We start from the raw sequence: 17,873 nt of genomic DNA on the forward strand, positions 1-17,873 counted from the left end.
CTATCTCACCCCATAACCGTGTTGTCAGTGTACTGTTAATCTGTAAATCAACATATTATAAACATGTGCAAAATGTGCAACAAAGACAAGAAAGAGACATCACTGCTATCTTGAACTAGTATTTCACAAGAACCACGAAAATACATGAATTGCTCCGAAAATACAAACAAAGCATCCAATACAACTCATTGCACCAAATGCAGAATTAAACAATGAAGGGCCAATACATACCACATATCATAATGCTAAAACTCCTAACTTTAAAAAGTACAATACAAGATGTCTCCCAAAAGTAATGTTTGAAGTGAGAACATCTCACGAAAATCTCCGTGCGTGAAAACGCTAATTCCACAACATAATATTCTATCAAGGAAATAGTAAAAACGGCAAATTAGCACCGGGTTACAATTGGATCTACTCATCTGAGGTGGGAGAAAATGTTATCTTTATCATGTCTGATGTCATGTTACTATTTTGCTTTCAGGTTTGGCTATTTAGTCTTCCTTGAAGACACGTACATTGTAACACGTACACGCAGTGCTGGGCACTTTCAAGCCTGTTTTTAGTCTCATGACAATTTTCTTATTAAAAAAGTTTCGCGAATATTAACTAGATATAACTCTAGATAATTATCGCAAAAATGAAGTGGTTAACACGAAACAATTCTCGAACGTATCAGATTATCTTACGGCAGTAATAATTAGTAGAATATATATATATGTATATTGATTATGTACATACTGCATTACTTAGAGTACAAATTGCTTTATTAAAACTATTGTAGTATGTATATAGACGTATTAAAGTACCGGAGTTGCCGACGATGGGAGTTCATGATATCATGCTCTGAATTTTAAATAAGTGTGTGATAGATCGTACCGTGATATATATAGTATATATGTTATTTTATGACATATGGAATCTACTGACATAAACAACGATTTCGGACAAAAACATTGACTAGTAGTATTAATGACCAGGGATTTGTGCTCGCGTACCTACAAGGGGGCTAGTCATATCATGATGAGTTTTGAAGTTGTATATTTATTGAATTAATGTTTCCATAGCGACCGTGACGTCATGGCAGAATCCCCGGCAATTTGGGAACGCCTCTTAAATCGAAGAAAGACAACTCTTTCAGATACATATTAATGAATAAAAAAGTAGTTCTGTAATAATTAGATGTTTTATAATGCTACCAGGTATGTAAACAAAATACCATCAAAAAGTAACGCCTAGAAATTTTGTTTACTAGTGATGAATATATATTTAATAAATTTATTATTTGCAATACCAAACAACTGAATATTAGTCATGCGAGCACGAAAGTAGTTCTGTGAATCGGCTCAGTATATCGCCATCTTGAGCAAGTGTTTTGGAAAGGAACCTGATACTCGAGTTAACTTTCCAAATTGTCCACTATGGCATCCAAAGATGAACTCTTGCAGAAGGCCAAGTTTAGCGAGCAGGCTGAACGGTATGATGATATGGCCAGGGGCATGAAAGCACTTGTACAAATGTCGGAAGAACTTTCAAACGAGGAACGGAACCTGCTCTCGGTTGCTTACAAAAATGTCGTAGGTGCACGTCGCTCATCTTGGCGTGTGATTTCAAGTATTGAAAACAAAAGCGCCGAGGGTGATAAGAAGACACAAATGGCAAAAGAATACAGACAGAAAATAGAAGAGGAGTTGAAACAAATTTGTGAGGAAGTCTTGGTAAGAATATCCAAAAAGCTGTCATACCCGTATAAATTTATGCATGTAATGTGTACCACCGAGATACTGCGGTGATTATAAATATTGTAAGCCTCAATACAAATTTAAGCATCCATTCAGGCTCCAACTGTGAAGCGATCAATACCAAATTACAATGGTTTATAAAGATGTATTCCTTGTTATTTCACAGCCCAAAAATTGCAAATTATAAATATATTCAAGTTCAGGTTCTCGCCCAATAGCATTGGTTGGTATGTAATTTTTATTTACTTAAGTTGTGTCCTTTTATTTACTTAAGTTGTGTCTTATATCATTTCCATGTTAAGAACCATTGTGATTTGGTCTTGGTACTCTAACACATGTTTCCGCTGATATATACAGTGGTCGAAATTAGCACAAGCCTGCAAGCCCTTCACTGGTAAAATGTATTCCGGGCTTGCTCAAATTCTGAATTTTATATAGCAGGGCTTGTTCAAAAATATGATTCCATGCAATAGTATAAGAATATGGGCTTGTTCATCCGAAAGTCTAATTTCGATGACTGTATATATAAAAAAATGATTACAGAAAAAAAGTTAGCAATTATAAAATTAACATTAGTGCCAAAAGTATCAGAATAAAGGGTAGGTCAGAAAACTGATAACTTTTTAGGTCCCCTAGAAGATGCTTCAATTATCGTGGCAGTTACTTCAAAAAGAAGTTAGGGAAGTACATTTCAAATATTTTTGTTTTACCAGGGGTCCCCTAGAAGATGCTTCAATTATCTTGGCAGTTACTTCAAAAAGAAATTCTGGAACTAAAATATTTTTGTTTTACCAGGGGCAATAGGTGTACCAGGTGACCGATTTAGTGCTCTAGACGAGCAGCGGTTCCTCAGCAACAAATAGCATGAAACGCAGTTGAATGTATTTTAAAGTGTACCATCAATTTAATCAATCGCAGAATAAAACGTCTGAATATTAATGTATTAAAACAACCTGAGTGGTAGAAGGAATATGATTACAACTCTGCAAGCTAACTACATACATTTTCACTAAGTTTATTAGATACTGGCTGGAGAGCAGTGTCTGGCATTTTTGACTGGTTTGTAAAAAAATTCTGCATAGAAAAGGTATCGACGGAAATCATACTTGTAGTTACACAAACCATGGGGCAATGTTGTATGATTGCAGTGGTCGAAATTAACACAAGCCCACAAGCCCTGCACTGGTAAAATGTCTTCCGGGCTTGCTCAAATTCTGAATTTTATATAGCAGGGCTTGTTCAAAAATTTGATGCCAAGCTATAGTATATGAATTCAGGCTTGTTCATCCAAAAGTCTAATTTCAATGATTGTGATTGTTTATAATATAAAAAAAATGTGACGTCATGTCAACCTGTGGCAATTTGGGGCGCCAAAGGGGGCAAACAATAACGCATAATTATGTTAAAAGGTTAAATGAGAAGCAGTACCCGGAATTTCTTACATAAAGCATAATACATGTTTTTGTGTCATTCTGATTAGAAAAAAATTCCTGATATGAGATCAAATACACTCACTAATAGTATAAACAAGATGACTATAGTGTGTTTTCATGAAATTAATCCAATTTGATAGAGAAAGAAATGCACCACATAAGAGAAAGAAATGCACCACATAGAGGCCTTTTTCAAGCAAAATTCTGCCAATTGATAAAATACAGCACTATTTTTTCATTTGAAGCATTTTTGGAAATTTTGCAACAATTATCCCCCTGAGGAACTTCACCAAACCATTAAATTAGGTGAGCATATGTTTGTAAGAATTGTCTGGCTTGTTTACTGAAATCGTCAATAAAAATCAAGGTTAATTTTGTTTTCAGGATGTGGACATTGATGTTGCAATGCATCGACTTTTTCAATCAAGCAATTTGATGAAATACGATTCCAGGATTGTGTCGCTCATGATACAATATTGACAATACATGTTTAGGGCAGGGTTCGAATTTAACTTTGAGGAGCACTCGCAAAATTTTGCGAGTGAATTTTGAGGCAACTCGCAAAATGAAAATTCAACTTGCAATTTTATTATTTGCTTTATGCCCTTATAATATTGTCTAATTAAAGTAGAAATTTACACCTAAGACATATTAAGAATATTAAAAAGTATCAATCTTGAGTGACTCAACTACTAGAACTTGTTGATGGCTTATTCTATTTGGGGGGTACGGAAAGACTCATCTGATGGTGGCAGCTTTTTGATAACAAAGCTGTTCAATACATTGTCATTGTTCACTTTGTATATTTACCCTTGACATTGGGTAATTTAATACCCATTCGACAAGCACGCTACAGATTTCATTAAGTCTGTAAGTATTAAAATAAATAAATTTGAAATAAAAAAAGCAACAGTAGTCTATTCATTTTGACAGTTGGGCGAAAATATATTCAAAGGATGATGGGGTTTACATATAGTGCGCAGAAGCGCTAAATTTAGCCAATGATTGAGCTAGGTGATTACGTCATTCGTATTCACTTTGTATAATGCACGCCTCAGAGCATCCCGGAAAGATTCGAGATAAAACTCCTTTTCCGTATTTGTTCTATTTTTGAAAACTTACTAGAGCGTGACTCTGTACTGTCTTCTTTATACTGGTAGTGTAAACATGCCACTTATAGGCTGTTTACACTCGACTACGTAGCGGAGTTAAGTTCATGTTTATTCTACTTTCCTTTTAAAATTTTGTGGTCTAGAAAAAGCCACTCGCAGAATTTTGTGAGCGTGAATAAAAGTCACTCGCAATTTGTAAATGTCGCTCGCATTTTGCGAGTATGCGAGTCAAAATTCAAACCCTGTAGGGGAAAACTAATTGCTATAAATCAATATGCAAATTGGTCAATACGCATGCGCATTCAATAACACGCAACCATGCCCCAAGTGAGAATTTGCAGATTTTATAACATTTTCGTAATTTTGAAACACCTTACACAAATTCTACACGATTTTTTTTCTCTTACCTTTTATTAGCAGCAAAATTACACATTTTATGGAATAACGCCAACAAATGCCATGACAATAATGAATATAAGGAGAAAATGACAACTGCCAGCTACTTTTTACTGCCTTATAATGCTCTCCAACCAGTACCATTGCGAATATTGAACTGCATGCTTCATCATCTTTAGTGATCGCCTCACACAACTTAAGCATTCTTGTGATGTGATAATACACTGAAGGTACGCAGGAGTCGGAAAAGCTTTTTCCTTTAAATTCAATTTTAACACTGTCAGGGCTCGACATTAACCACTGCCTGATTGCCCGGGGCAAGTAATTTTTACAGGCGGGCAGTAGTTTTTAGAATCTACCTGCCCGATCGGGCAGTAACAAAAAAAACTCGTCATAGTGGCGACTTCTGGTAAAAAAAGTAGTCCGTAATCTCCTTCTTGGAGAGTATTTATCAAACCGAAACTAATGCACTCATTGGTTGTTGACTCGAAAAATCGGGTCAAACGTAGCTCCTCTGACATTTTCATTCGAAACTACGATGGCGAAGACTGCCGAATATTTTCCGACAGAGCTCGAGTAATTCCGTTTAGATCCGTTGGCCAATCGCGTGAGCTGCACCAAATCCATAAAGCTAGCATTCCAGTTAATGCCCTAACAATGTACACAAATCGTCAAATGATGTTTTGACAGTCGACGCTGTCAAGTTTTTTTAATGTTTCAAACGAAAAAAGGCTAAGTCATCCGAGAAAAAGACCAGCTATGAAAAGAAACGAAAACGACGCTGGGTCGAGTCTTGGGGAAACAGTTTTCCTGGACTCAGACACAGTGAGAATGGTCATTTTGGCTATTTTTCGGACTGCTCCAATTTTCGGATGCTCGGTTTTTGGAACTGTCCGATTTCACTTTACATTGCAATAAATTATAATTTAGTTCAAAATAAATGGAAGATTACAAGGCTAAGATAATAAGAGGTTGACTGTTCGTTCTTATAATTCAATTTTATTTCATCCTTAATAATTTGAATGTATGTGCTATTAGTTACAAATTTCATGACAACTGATTTATTTCAAATACAGCAAGCCCTGATGTGCAGGTTGAATCTGGAAATTGGTTTTGTTGTTAAGTATAACAATAAAATGAGCCCCAAAAAATTCGGCAAGTAAAAAATCCATTCGGGCAAGTGAAAATGGCTAGGTGGTTGCCCGAAGGGCAACCAAGTATTAGAATAAGTGTCAAGCCCTGACTTTGTTTAAAAGAACTGATTAAAAACGGAGACAGAGATTTGTAGATGCCTCCTAGTCTCACAATGGCTGACTGGAACCCATTTTGAGAGTAGGCTGGTTGACTATCTTTGATGGTAGATGGTTCCAGCGAACAATGGATGCTGGATTGAAGCTGTGTAAATAAATAAGGCTGGTTTACTAGCTTAGAGCTGGGTAAATTGCTGGTTGTGCCCCCTTGTGGTGTTCAAGGCTCCCATGTTTACATGTGTAAATGACATCCTGTCGTTTTTAGCCCAAAATGTTTACAAATTCACAGACTGCGAAAATATTCACAGTATTCTCTTTGTACTGTGTATTAATTAAGCGATGGCAGATTCGTCAGGCAGTCCTTCGGACTCCACACACATTGACCAACCCAATTGCGTTCATACCCCGATAATGAAATCAACCCCGCAATTCACTCCTTAAATAAAAACTACTTTCAAATATTATTTTTTATAACTGTCAAACAAATTAAAATTTCCCAGCAATATTGATTGACAGATCTTGAAAGGTCATGACCCTCTAACAGCCAACTGAATTTCACTACCAATTCCTGTTTACTTCAGGTTTACTATCATAGTATGAGGTTGTTAATGCCCTCTTCCAAATAGGCCTAATTGCTGTCCGGTAGGATATTTGGGGTCAGGCACCCCGGCCTTTAAACAATCATTAATAATTCCAAATGCATTAATGCAAACGTCATAATTGTAATTTCTATCAAGGTTTTAATATGTCTTTTATGTTTGTTTTAAACAAATTCACATAAACTTTGTCATTAACCATCCCAATAATGATATCGTCACACAAGTAGAAGCCCTATCTGTTTCAACCCTAAATCACATCAAATTCATAATATAAAGCTTCAATGTAACTCGAATTTTGATTTTTTTATAATCACTTCTGCATTAAAATTTTCTGCACATATCATCAGGTCATACTGGAATTAGTAACAATTCCCAACTTGCCCTTAAACTTTAACCAGACACAATGTGCCCACAAACTTCAACCTAAGTTCCTTAGTCAGTCAGGGGCCTTAATTTGTATCTAGGTTAATATGGAACTACATAATTCCAGTGTGTGATGGTCCTGAACATGGTGTGAAGTATAAAGTGAATAGAATGAAGGGTATTGGAGTTATAAATGAAAATTACAACCTGCCCTAAAAAATTACTGGACGCTGATGCTTACGCAAATAGAAAAGCCTCCTTATTCTTGGAATAGTCAAGCTTAAATTAAAAAAAAGGATTTTTTAGCCATTTTCGGTTACTGAAATCGGTCTGACAAGGTCAAATTTGTCCAGATGTTCATTCTTAACATGAACCCAAAATCATCTATTCAAAAGGAAACATGTGAAGATAAAAACAGACTGATAATTGTGAAAAATCAGTAATATGATTGCTTATTTCCATTTTGTATGCTTTCAGAGTCTGCTTGATGGGTCACTGATTCCAAAGGTGAATGGAAACAATGGCCACGAAGAGAGTGTCGTGTTCTACATGAAGATGAAGGGAGATTACTATCGCTACCTAGCTGAGGTCAGCCAGGGCAGCACTCGGGATGGTAAGTGCTAGTTCTTTCACTGTCTACATATTAAGCAACACTCCTGTTTAATTATGAGTTATTAAATGTGAACATTTTATGTATGAACATTTGTAGAAGGTGCATGAATATAATAAGAAACAACTTTTGTAAATACTTGTTCCAATAGTGTACCTATTTAAAACTACATGTATATACTTTCATTTCCAGGTCACCAGCTCATTGTTATGTTTTGATATGTTATGTATGTTTGTTGTTCATGTCAGAAAGTAGCTCATGGAGCTAATTTTTAGCTCGACTATTTGAAGAATAAGGAGAGCTATACTACTCACCCTAGCGTCGGCGTTGGCGTCACACCTTGGTTAAGGTTTTGCATGTAAGCACCTTTAAGTCATTATCTCAGTAAATACATCATTTATTGAATTGAAACTTTTTATATATATTCCCAACTATCTAATCTACTAAATTAATGAAGTTAGATAACAATTATTTGAATATGATGCAAAAAATGGGCCTTTATTATTTGACTTAAAAATTCTGGTTAAGGTTTTGCATGTTCTCACACGTAGGTTAATATCTCAGCAACTACTTGATGTATTGCATTGAGACTTTATACAATGGTACTCAACCACCCAACCTACTTGAATAACCAAGTTAGATAACTCTATTTTGCAAATAATGGCGTTTTATTATGGGACTTAGAATATTATTTTAAACAACCTATTATTCTAATCTAATTTTACAGTGATCCATGCCTGTTTCACCAAAACTTTTCAATCCTTGCACAGAAAAGCGGCAGAAAAGTCGAGTGCGCTGTCTCTGTGACAGCTCTGGTTTTGTTATCATATACCGGACTTAAAATAAAGATTCTTGTATTCCTTGGAACGAAAAGCTCTGACCTGGAAAATGGAAGCTTAGTAGCATGGGATCATTTTGCCATAAATGTTTGAATGTAATGATGAAGTGATAATGTGGTAGAGGCGCCAAGTCTGTTGATGTCAACACCATATATTTTATGAATGCTAACAAGAATAAGAGGTTGTTAGAAATAAAATAAGTGCCATAAATGTTTATTACAGTACTGTTGTAATTATTTTGTTATAAAAGGTTTCTGATCTTTTCCTGTTGTTTTTCAGAGGTGGTTGAGAAATCTAATGAGGCATATGGTGAGGCGATGAAAAAGGCCAGTGAAGGACTGACTAAAACACATCCCATCCGGCTAGGGCTAGCACTTAACTACTCCGTGTTCCACTACGAAATTAAAAACAACCCGTCAGATGCATGTAATCTCGCCAAAAAGGTATGATGTCCGAAAAATAGATATAAAATTTACTACTCTTATTTTGCTAAAAATCACCTGTTTTTTTATGCCCCCTTTTGAAAAAAGTGGGGTATATTGTTTTGCACATGTCGGTCGGTCGGTCGGTCGGTCTGTCTGTCGGTCGGTCGGAATACCAAATGGTTTCCGATCAATAACTTGAGAACGCTTTGACCGAGGGACCTCATACTTGGTATGTGTATTGGTCATCACCAGCAGATGAACCCTATTGATTTTGAGGTCAGTGGGTCAAAGGTCAAGGTCAGTGTGACCTTTACATGAAAAACGGTTTCCGATCAATAACTTGAGAACGCTTTGACCCAGGGACCTCATACTTGGTAGGTGTATTGGTCATGACCAGCAGATGAACCCTATTGATTTTGAGGTCAGTGGGTCAAAGGTCAAGGTCAGTGTGACCTTAACATGAAAAACGGTTTCCGATCAATAACTTGAGAACGCTTTGACCCAGGGACCTCATACTAGGTAGGCTTATTGGTCATGACCAGCAGATGAACCCTATTGATTTTGAGGTCAGTGGGTCAAAGGTCAAGGTCAGTGTGACTGTAAGCTGAAAAAAGGTTTTCTGATTGTCCATATTTTTTTAATGCATGCACAGATGATTGGGATTGATGTATAAATGTTTGTATAGAAATGATTTTCTTTTATGTTACTATTTTAGTTGGGCATTTATTTGCCTTCTTAAGTTATCATAAGTAAAGTACATCTTATGCAATTTTGGAGAAAATTTGCCTCAAGCTCCTCTATCCACTAAGTGCCATGTTTGTTTCAAACTAAGATAGATGATCATCAAGGATATATTTTCTTCAGTAAAGTTTTAAAGTAAGAGTATTGTTCTGATATTTGTCTTATATAGTAGACAGTAGAAATTTATATGTCACTAAATGCATGAGTTGAAGTATCAGTTTTCAGTGAACATCTAGTTTAATTATGCCCCCCTTCGAAGCAGAGGGGTTATATAATTGCTTTGCACATGTCGGTCGGTCTGTTGGAAGACCAAAGCTTGTCCGAGTGATAACTCAACAATTCCCGGACCTATGGTCATCAAACTTGACATGAAGATTAGGTATGACCAGTAGATGACCTGCCTCATATGCATCCAATGACAAATCAGCTGTCATTTCAGTCCATGCATATTTCATTCAATTGTCCAAATATTTCTGGCAACTTGGCGCTCAGGGGGCATAATGTTTGACAAACATCTCTTGTTTATTTTGGTTTCCAATTACAAAGCAGTTTAAAACTGAAATAAAATGCTTAGAGAAAATTATCATTTTGTACATTATATCTTTTGTAATGGTCAAAACGTAGCTGATACATGTACATAGGGATTACTGTGTCTGTCAGTGTCACACCTTTGCTTTCAATCAATAAGTTTGAGTCAATTTGATTTAGGCTTCAAACTTGCTATGCACATCAGTCATGGTTAAAAGATGAACCTAAAGGTGACTTTAACAAAAAATATTACTATATTAATATTGATCAATGTTAGTAGATAACCCTTTTTTAAGTGGGTCAGTAAGTCAAAGGTTAAGGTAACCATGGAACTGTTACTAGATTTATGGGTGTTTCCCATTCAGAACTTTAAAACAACTTGGTTTAGTCTTCAAATTTGGTGTTGTCTTCAAACTTGGTATGCACATTGGTCCATGCTAATAGATGAACCTGTTTTGAATCAGGAGGTCAGGCAACACATTCAATTTCTGGAATTTTAGTTCTAACAAAGGCCAATATGGGGTTAAGCAAATAATTTTTGTAAAGCCAAGATTGCTTAGTTCATTTCACCCGTATTGATATGCTGTTACAGGTATCTCAGTTAAAGGATTTATATTGACCTAAACCAGAATGATTATATAAACATGCTGTCTTTGTTTTGCTACATTGAAAACAGTTGGTTATGTTTACAATGTGGATTTTTCAGGCATTTGATGAAGCAATTGCTGAACTAGACACATTAAATGAAGATTCCTACAAAGATAGTACATTGATAATGCAGCTGCTAAGAGATAACCTAACAGTAAGTGCTTCATTCAGGAGTAAGTACTTAATTTTAAAGTAATTATGTCTCCCCCCATAATAAAAATAATAATAAGAAGAAGTTTATTTAAAGAAGGTAACAGATTTAGACAAAAGCATCCCATGATTATATACAAGCATTACACATGTACCATTCCAACGGGCCTTCTGTGGATGTTTTAACGCAATAAACAAAGCAATAATAACTGATTCTGATAGGAAAATAAAGGAACACTTACACACAAACACACACAGACACACACACACGCAGAGGAATATTTATTTTATCAATCCAAATATTTATTCACATATGGGCAAAAAAATATAAAGGGTTTTAAATTAAATTCTTAATTCTAATTTCTCTAACAATTGACCAGATGCCAGTTATCAATCAAACAATCAGTTGACCCTTAATAGAATTTTGTTTTATCATTAAAAGCACATGGTAAAATTACCAAAAAGATGAACTGAAAACCCTTGCCAAGTGATCTTGACAAATTGCAATTGGTCAATTCATGTGATGAAGTTAAAAGTATTTTTTGCGGCTCTTTAGAGTACTCAATCAGTAAGGGTGAAAGACTTGATTTAGAGGGTAAGAACATGTGTCAGGGGTTAGTACCTGATTAAAGGGTAAGTACTTGAGTTTGGGGTAAGTGCTTGATTAAGGGGTAAGTACAAGATGAAGTGGTAAGTACTTGATTAAGTGGTTAGTACCTGATTAAGGGGTTAGAACCTGGTTAAGGGGTTAGTACCTGGTTAAAGGGTAAGTGCTTGATCAAGGGGTAGGTGCTTGATCAAGGGGTTGGCACCTGATTAAGGGGTAGGTGCTTGATCAAGGGGTTAGAACCTGAATAAGGGGTAAGTTCTGATCATGGGGTAGGTGCTTGATCAAAGGGTAAGTGCTTGATCAAGGGGTAGGTGCTTGATCAAGGGGTTAGCACCTGATTAAAGGGTAGGTGCTTGATCAAGGGGTTAGAACCTGAATAAGGGGTAAGTTCTGATCATGGGGTAGGTGCTTGATCAAAGGGTAAGTGCTTGATCAAGGGGTAGGTGCTTGATCAAGGGGTTAGCACCTGATTAAGGGGTAGGTGCTTGATCAAGGGGTTAGAACCTGAATAAGGGGTAAGTTCTGATCATGGGGTAGGTGCTTGATCAAAGGGTAAGTGCTTGATCAAGAGGTAGGTGCTTGATCAAGGGGTTAGAACCTGATTAAAGGGTAAGTGCTTGATCAAGGGGAAGGTGCTTGATCAAGGGGTTAGAACCTGATTAAAGGGTAAGTGCTTGATCAAGGGGTAGTTGCTTGATCAAGGGGTTAGAACCTGATTAAAGGGTAAGTACTTGATCAAGGGGTAAGTGCTTGATCAAGGGGTTGGTTATTAGATTAAGGAGTTGGTTAGTTGATGAATGTGTACATACTTGATTATGCGATTTGAGGGGCAAGTACTGGATTCAGGTGTGTTTTTAACTAGAGTTTGAACAACAACTTGATAATTTGACTAAACAGATAAGCTTAATTAACTAGAGTAATTTTCAGTTATGTCTCTATTTCATAAAAGTGAAGAGAAAGGCTGCTGTATTTTTCTACCTCATACAAATGTACAAGAAATGAATTGGCTATAAATTTTAATAACCTATATGAAAAACCTGATTCTGCCTCATTGCGGCGCTCGTAGTTAACAAGGTTGTCACAAAGTGAAACCTGGTTATAAGAATGATTTATGTTGTTTTTAGCATCAAACTCACCTATGGTACTGGATAACTTTAGTTAGGGTCAAGGCCACTGTTATTGAATACAGTAAAAAACTTTTGTAAGGCTTGATCTCTTGTAACCAAACTTGGTTATTATGCCCCCCTTCGAAGAAGAGGGGTATATTGCTTTGCACAGGCATGTCGGTCGGTCGGTCGGTCGGTCGGTCGGTCGGTCGGTCCCTCGGTAGACCAAAGCTTGTCCGAGTGATTACTCAACAATTCCTAGACGTATGGTCATCAAACTTCACATGAAGGTTGGGCATGACCAGTAGATGACCCCTATTGATTTTGGGGGTCATCGGGTCAAAGGTCAAGGTCACAGTGACCTTTAATGGTAAAATAATTTTAAAGCTTGTCCGAGTGATAACTCAACAATTCCTGCACCCATGGCCCTCAAACTTGACATGGAGGTTGGGCCTGACCAGGAGATGACCCCTATTGTTTTTGGGGGTCATCAGACCAAAGGTCAAGGTCGCAGTGACCTTGAATGGTAAAAGGTTGTCCGAGTGATAACGTGACAATGCCTGCACCCATGGCCCTCAAACTTGACTTGGAGGTTGGGCCTGACCAGTAGATGACCCCTATTGTTTTTGGGGTCATTGGGCCAAAGGTCAAGGTCACAGTGACCTTTAATGGTAAAAGGTTGTCCGATTGATAACTCAACGATGCCTGCACCCATGGCCCTCAAACTTGACTTGGAGAATTGGCCTGACCAGGAGATGACCCCTATTGATTTTAGGGGTCAAAGGTCAAGGTCACAGTGACCTTGAAAGCAAACTCGACAATTCTTGGACCTATGGTCATCAAACTTGACATGAAGGTTGGGCCTGCCCAGTAGATGACCCCAATCGACTTTGGGGGTCATCAGGCCAAGGTCAATGTCACAGTAACCTTTAACGCAAAAGAGTTAACAAATCTTCCCCCACTGATATCTCAACAATGCCTGAACCTATGATCATTAAACTTGACATGGATGTTAAGCCTGACCAGTAGATCACCTTTATTGATTTAGGATTCATAGAGCCAAAGGTCAAGGTCACAGTGATCTTGAATGGTAAAAGGTTGTCCGAGTGATAACTCAACAATGCCTGAACCCATGGCCTTCAAACTTAACTTGGAGTTGCATCTGACTTGTAGATGACCCCTTATGATTTAAGTGGTCATCTGGTCAAAGGTCAAGGTCACAGTGACCTTGAACGAAAAAAACTTGTCTTGTGATAACTTGACAATGCGTGCACCCATGGCCCTCAAACTTGATCTTTAGGTTTCTGGTGACCAGCTGATGACTCTGGATTTTGAGTTCATAGAGTCAAAGGTCATGACGGTCATAACACACTTTATCCTCACACTTTAATGGTCATAATCTTAAAACAGCAACAAATCAGCTGTCATTTCGGTCCATGCATATTTCATTCAATTGTCCATATGATCCTGACAACATGGCGCTCAGGGGGGGGGGGGGGGGGGGTGGGGCATAATGTTTGACAAACATCTCTTGTATTGGAAGAGTTGATGGAGACCTTAACAGGGATTTGCGTTTGGAGTCTGCTAGATCACTGTTACTAAAGAGAGATAAACTGTTGGAGCTGAAGAACTTTAGTTAGGGTTGACATAATTATTGTGACCAAAACTGTGATATAGGAAGAGTTTATGGAGATCTTTCATGGGTTGCGTTTGGGGCCCCTCATGTCAATGATATTGTCACTGTAACTAAAAATAGAAAAAAATGTTTGGTACTGAATAACTTGGAGAGGGTTGACATGTTGCGACCAAACGTTGGCATATTGGAAGAGTTTATGGAGACATTTCATGGGATTGCGTTTGGGCCGCTTGGGTCAATGTCACTGTTAACGGTTGGTTATGAAGAACTTAGTTGAGGTAGGCATATTGCTATCAAACTTGGTATATAGGAAGAGATTATGGAGACCTTTCATGGGATTGCGTTTGGAGCCATAGGGTCAAGGTCACTGTTACTCCAAATAAATAAAATGGTTTGTACTGAATAACTTTAGTTTTGGTTGACATTTTGTGACGTATCTTGGTATACAAAAAATGTATAGGAAGAATTAAGTTGGGACCTTTCATGTGGTTGCATTTGGGGCTGCTAGGGTTAATGTAAATAAAAATAGAAAAAAACTGAAACCTTCAAAACATTGTTTGATTGAGTCGCAGTGTTTCTTGTGTGTTTTTTACTTGATTCATGGGTATTTTCGTAGTTAAAAATGTAATTGATTGATTGAGGAGGTACTTGATTAAGGAGTGATGTTGAATTGAAATGAAGACAAGTGATAAATTATCAGGTTCTATAAACATGTATAAAACTCTTGGAATTGAAAAAGCTATTATGTTACCATCTTCAAAATGGGTTGCTGTTAGTTGATACTAAAACACATAATTAAATGTGTAATATATTTCTCTCTTGTAGCTTTGGACGTCGGATGCTCAGAATGAGGAACAGACAGAAGATAACAACTGATGGCGGGGCAATGTTGCGCTTTGTTTGTCTTTTGTTGGCCAGTGGGTTGCGCCATTTTTACCATTAGGACATTATACTGCATTGTTAATCACACAGTCTACCCAGGATGCTTGCCTTCCTGTATTACAGTAATTACTCTGTGTTTTGGGACACTTAGGTCTCAGAAATGGGTCTCATAATGCTTTTTTTAACCGTGACATTAATGACTCACATGTTCATGATCTGATTTGTTGGGATGTTTTTCATTATGAAATTTAAGTCTGCATGGGTATCACTTGATAAAGCAATTAAATATTGATAAAGAGTAATCTCTTAATGTGTATGATTGTATGAAAATTGTAATAAACAAATTCACTTACAATTCATGCTTATAAATGTAATGTTGAGCCCTGACAAGTCGTATATTTAGTGTGTTGCTTGAAATGTTAAGTGTCCTGGTACATAGTGTAATGACTTGTTCTTTGCGGGTTTTTTTTTGCAAACTGGGTATTTTCTTATCTTTTCATTCAAATCGATAGGAATTGTTTTTCATTTTGTTAGGTTGTTTAAGTTAATGGCTGTCCCTTGCTTTTGATTTTTTAAAGAACAGAATGGACGTTTATGAAGAGTTCTACATCAGTACATATTCTAAATATATGGAATTATATTATTTGTGTCAAGTGTATCTACATGGCAGGTGTGAAAATAAGCATACATTTTGTATCAAATCAATGTATGAAATACAGTACTGTTGTTTAAGGTATAAATATATGTATGTTTAACACAATAACATTGCTGTATTGGAAACAGTATGGTAACAGAGAATCAATGACACTAAAAAGTATTTTAGGAATAGCATTAGGAAAACATACTGATTCTTAATTTTTTTTTAAATTGTTAAACAATTGAAATATAGTGGTAGTGGTGTTAGGTCTTTGAAAAGATGCTGTGATAGGTAAACGTAATTACTATTAAATAACTAGTTTGTAGATGACTTCTACTCTTTACTCTAGATGCTATTAATGCTGAAGAAATGATTATTGTCATAAAATAGATTTAAATTTGTGTGAAAGATAGTGATTTTATAATCATGGTAATGAATGTTAAGGTTAGTTTTGCTGCTCAGAGGAAGGTACATTTACAACAGAACAGAATAATTACCAACATTTTGTGTAGGCCAGGTTATTTTCTTTTTATTTTCAAATACATACATGTACATGTACATTTGGCATGATGGGGGAAAAGAGTAAAAATTAATCAACAAATGCGTACATTTTGACAATTTTTTACATCCTCTTGGACTATTCTGAATAAAAATGCTTCTTAGAATTCACTGCTGATGATACTCTTATTATGTATGTATTTGTCCAAACATAATATTCCTGCACTTTACCCATAACATAATCTTGACCGGTACAACAGAGAATCTGTATTCATTCATATGTGTGTAGTTTTGTCCCAAGTTAATGTGTTCGTTTTTAAGCCAACGTTGTGGTATTGTATTGCATTAAGAACCTAGGGTCAACGTGCTCAAATGCTTGAGACCAGTGTTTTTTAAAATTTAAATGTTTAACTTGATATTTGTACCCCACTGGTGTGCTTGTGCTTATTTCGACCATGGCGGCATGCACCCATTGTATTAGTGCTTTGAATATTTTATATGGTTGAATAATTAAGCACTAGTCATGTTTGCCATACAAGACATCGTAGTCTAGTCTGTTGAGTGTATCAAGTGGGCTATAAGCCTTTTAATATGAGGACTGATATTCCTATCATGGATCTCGATGAACTGATTTATCAGTTGAGGGAGAAACTGGGATAATTATCTTGTAAATGAGATACTGATATGGGTTTGAGATATGTACTGATAACAACTTCTTCCATTTGCTTAGCTTACAAGTTATAGTAACAAATACTAAAGAATTATAAAACAAGAATAGATTTGTTAATGGAAGTATTTGATGGTTAACATTTTAAAATGTAGCTCTTGGATCAATAGATGACATTACTTTGTGACAGTTGTGGTATAAATAGAAAATAAACAGTAGGTGTGCACAGCAGAATATAACTTCATGTTATGCTTTTAAAGTTTTTGTGAACTGAGAGTGAATGATTGAGTATTATGTTTGCTCTTGTGATTTAATGTTGTTATGTATTCAACATTTCAATGTGAGGCTGTTTAATGTATGATTTTGTATACTGTTTAATACTTAATTTTTGGATTAAATGTACTGCTGTGAATCTGATAATATAAAACAATATGTGAGACTAATAGTTAATGGCTATTGGTATAGCTACAGAAGAAAGAAAACTATTTACTTCAATAGCTTTATGCTTATTACTTCCGGCCGACTGTATAAATATTGAAGCAATTTGACCGACACTTCACTTAAAGTTTTAATTTTTGAAACACCACGTTATTTTAACACAACATGTAGATTGCATATCTCAAAAAATCCTACCAAATTATTACTACTGCTAGTTCAAGGATTAGTTAAATAAATTGTTGTCTAAGTGTATTATCTAAAGTTGACCTATGAAAGTGTATAATCTATTAAAGTAATTACCTGCCTATTATTTTATCCCCACCAAGTGCTATACATGTTTATGTTGCGATTTTTTAAAATGATGATTTCTTAATACAGATCTGAGCAACATAAACACGTTCTGTATCGAGTTTACCCTCGGATTCTGAAAGGTGTTATAAGTCAATTAATATAGCATTTTTGATTTAATAACAGCAGTATGTGTGTCTGCCTTTCAATAAATCAAAAGCTGTTGTTATCTTGTTTCATTTTATTTTAGGTGTCTTACTTAGTTACAAGTTATA

The 17,873-nt window shown here is 36.1% G+C and overlaps 1 protein-coding gene across 1 annotated transcript; it reads left to right on the plus strand.

Annotated features, from left to right (window-relative positions):
- The first annotated feature begins 1,334 nt into the window (after nt 1–1,334).
- Nucleotides 1,335–17,823, plus strand: LOC128205323 (14-3-3 protein beta/alpha-B-like). Its single transcript, XM_052906854.1, has 5 exons — nt 1,335–1,718; nt 7,373–7,508; nt 8,624–8,787; nt 10,745–10,840; nt 15,014–17,823. The coding sequence occupies exons 1-5, from the start codon at nt 1,422–1,424 to the stop codon at nt 15,062–15,064; spliced, it is 744 nt and encodes a 247-aa protein (XP_052762814.1). The 5' UTR covers nt 1,335–1,421; the 3' UTR covers nt 15,065–17,823.
- The last annotated feature ends 50 nt before the right edge of the window (nt 17,824–17,873 follow it).

This window comes from Mya arenaria, chromosome 10 (assembly GCF_026914265.1).
Source record: "Mya arenaria isolate MELC-2E11 chromosome 10, ASM2691426v1".
NCBI classification, from domain to species: domain Eukaryota; kingdom Metazoa; phylum Mollusca; class Bivalvia; order Myida; family Myidae; genus Mya; species Mya arenaria.

Coding starts and splice junctions, on each gene's coding strand:
- LOC128205323 (XM_052906854.1), top strand. CDS start 1,422: ATGGCATCCAAAGATGAACTCTTGCAGAAGGCCAAGTTTAGCGAGCAG. Junction 1,719..7,372: donor AAATTTGTGAGGAAGTCTTG/GTAAGAATATCC, acceptor GTATGCTTTCAG/AGTCTGCTTGATGGGTCACT. Junction 10,841..15,013: donor TGCTAAGAGATAACCTAACA/GTAAGTGCTTCA, acceptor TCTCTCTTGTAG/CTTTGGACGTCGGATGCTCA.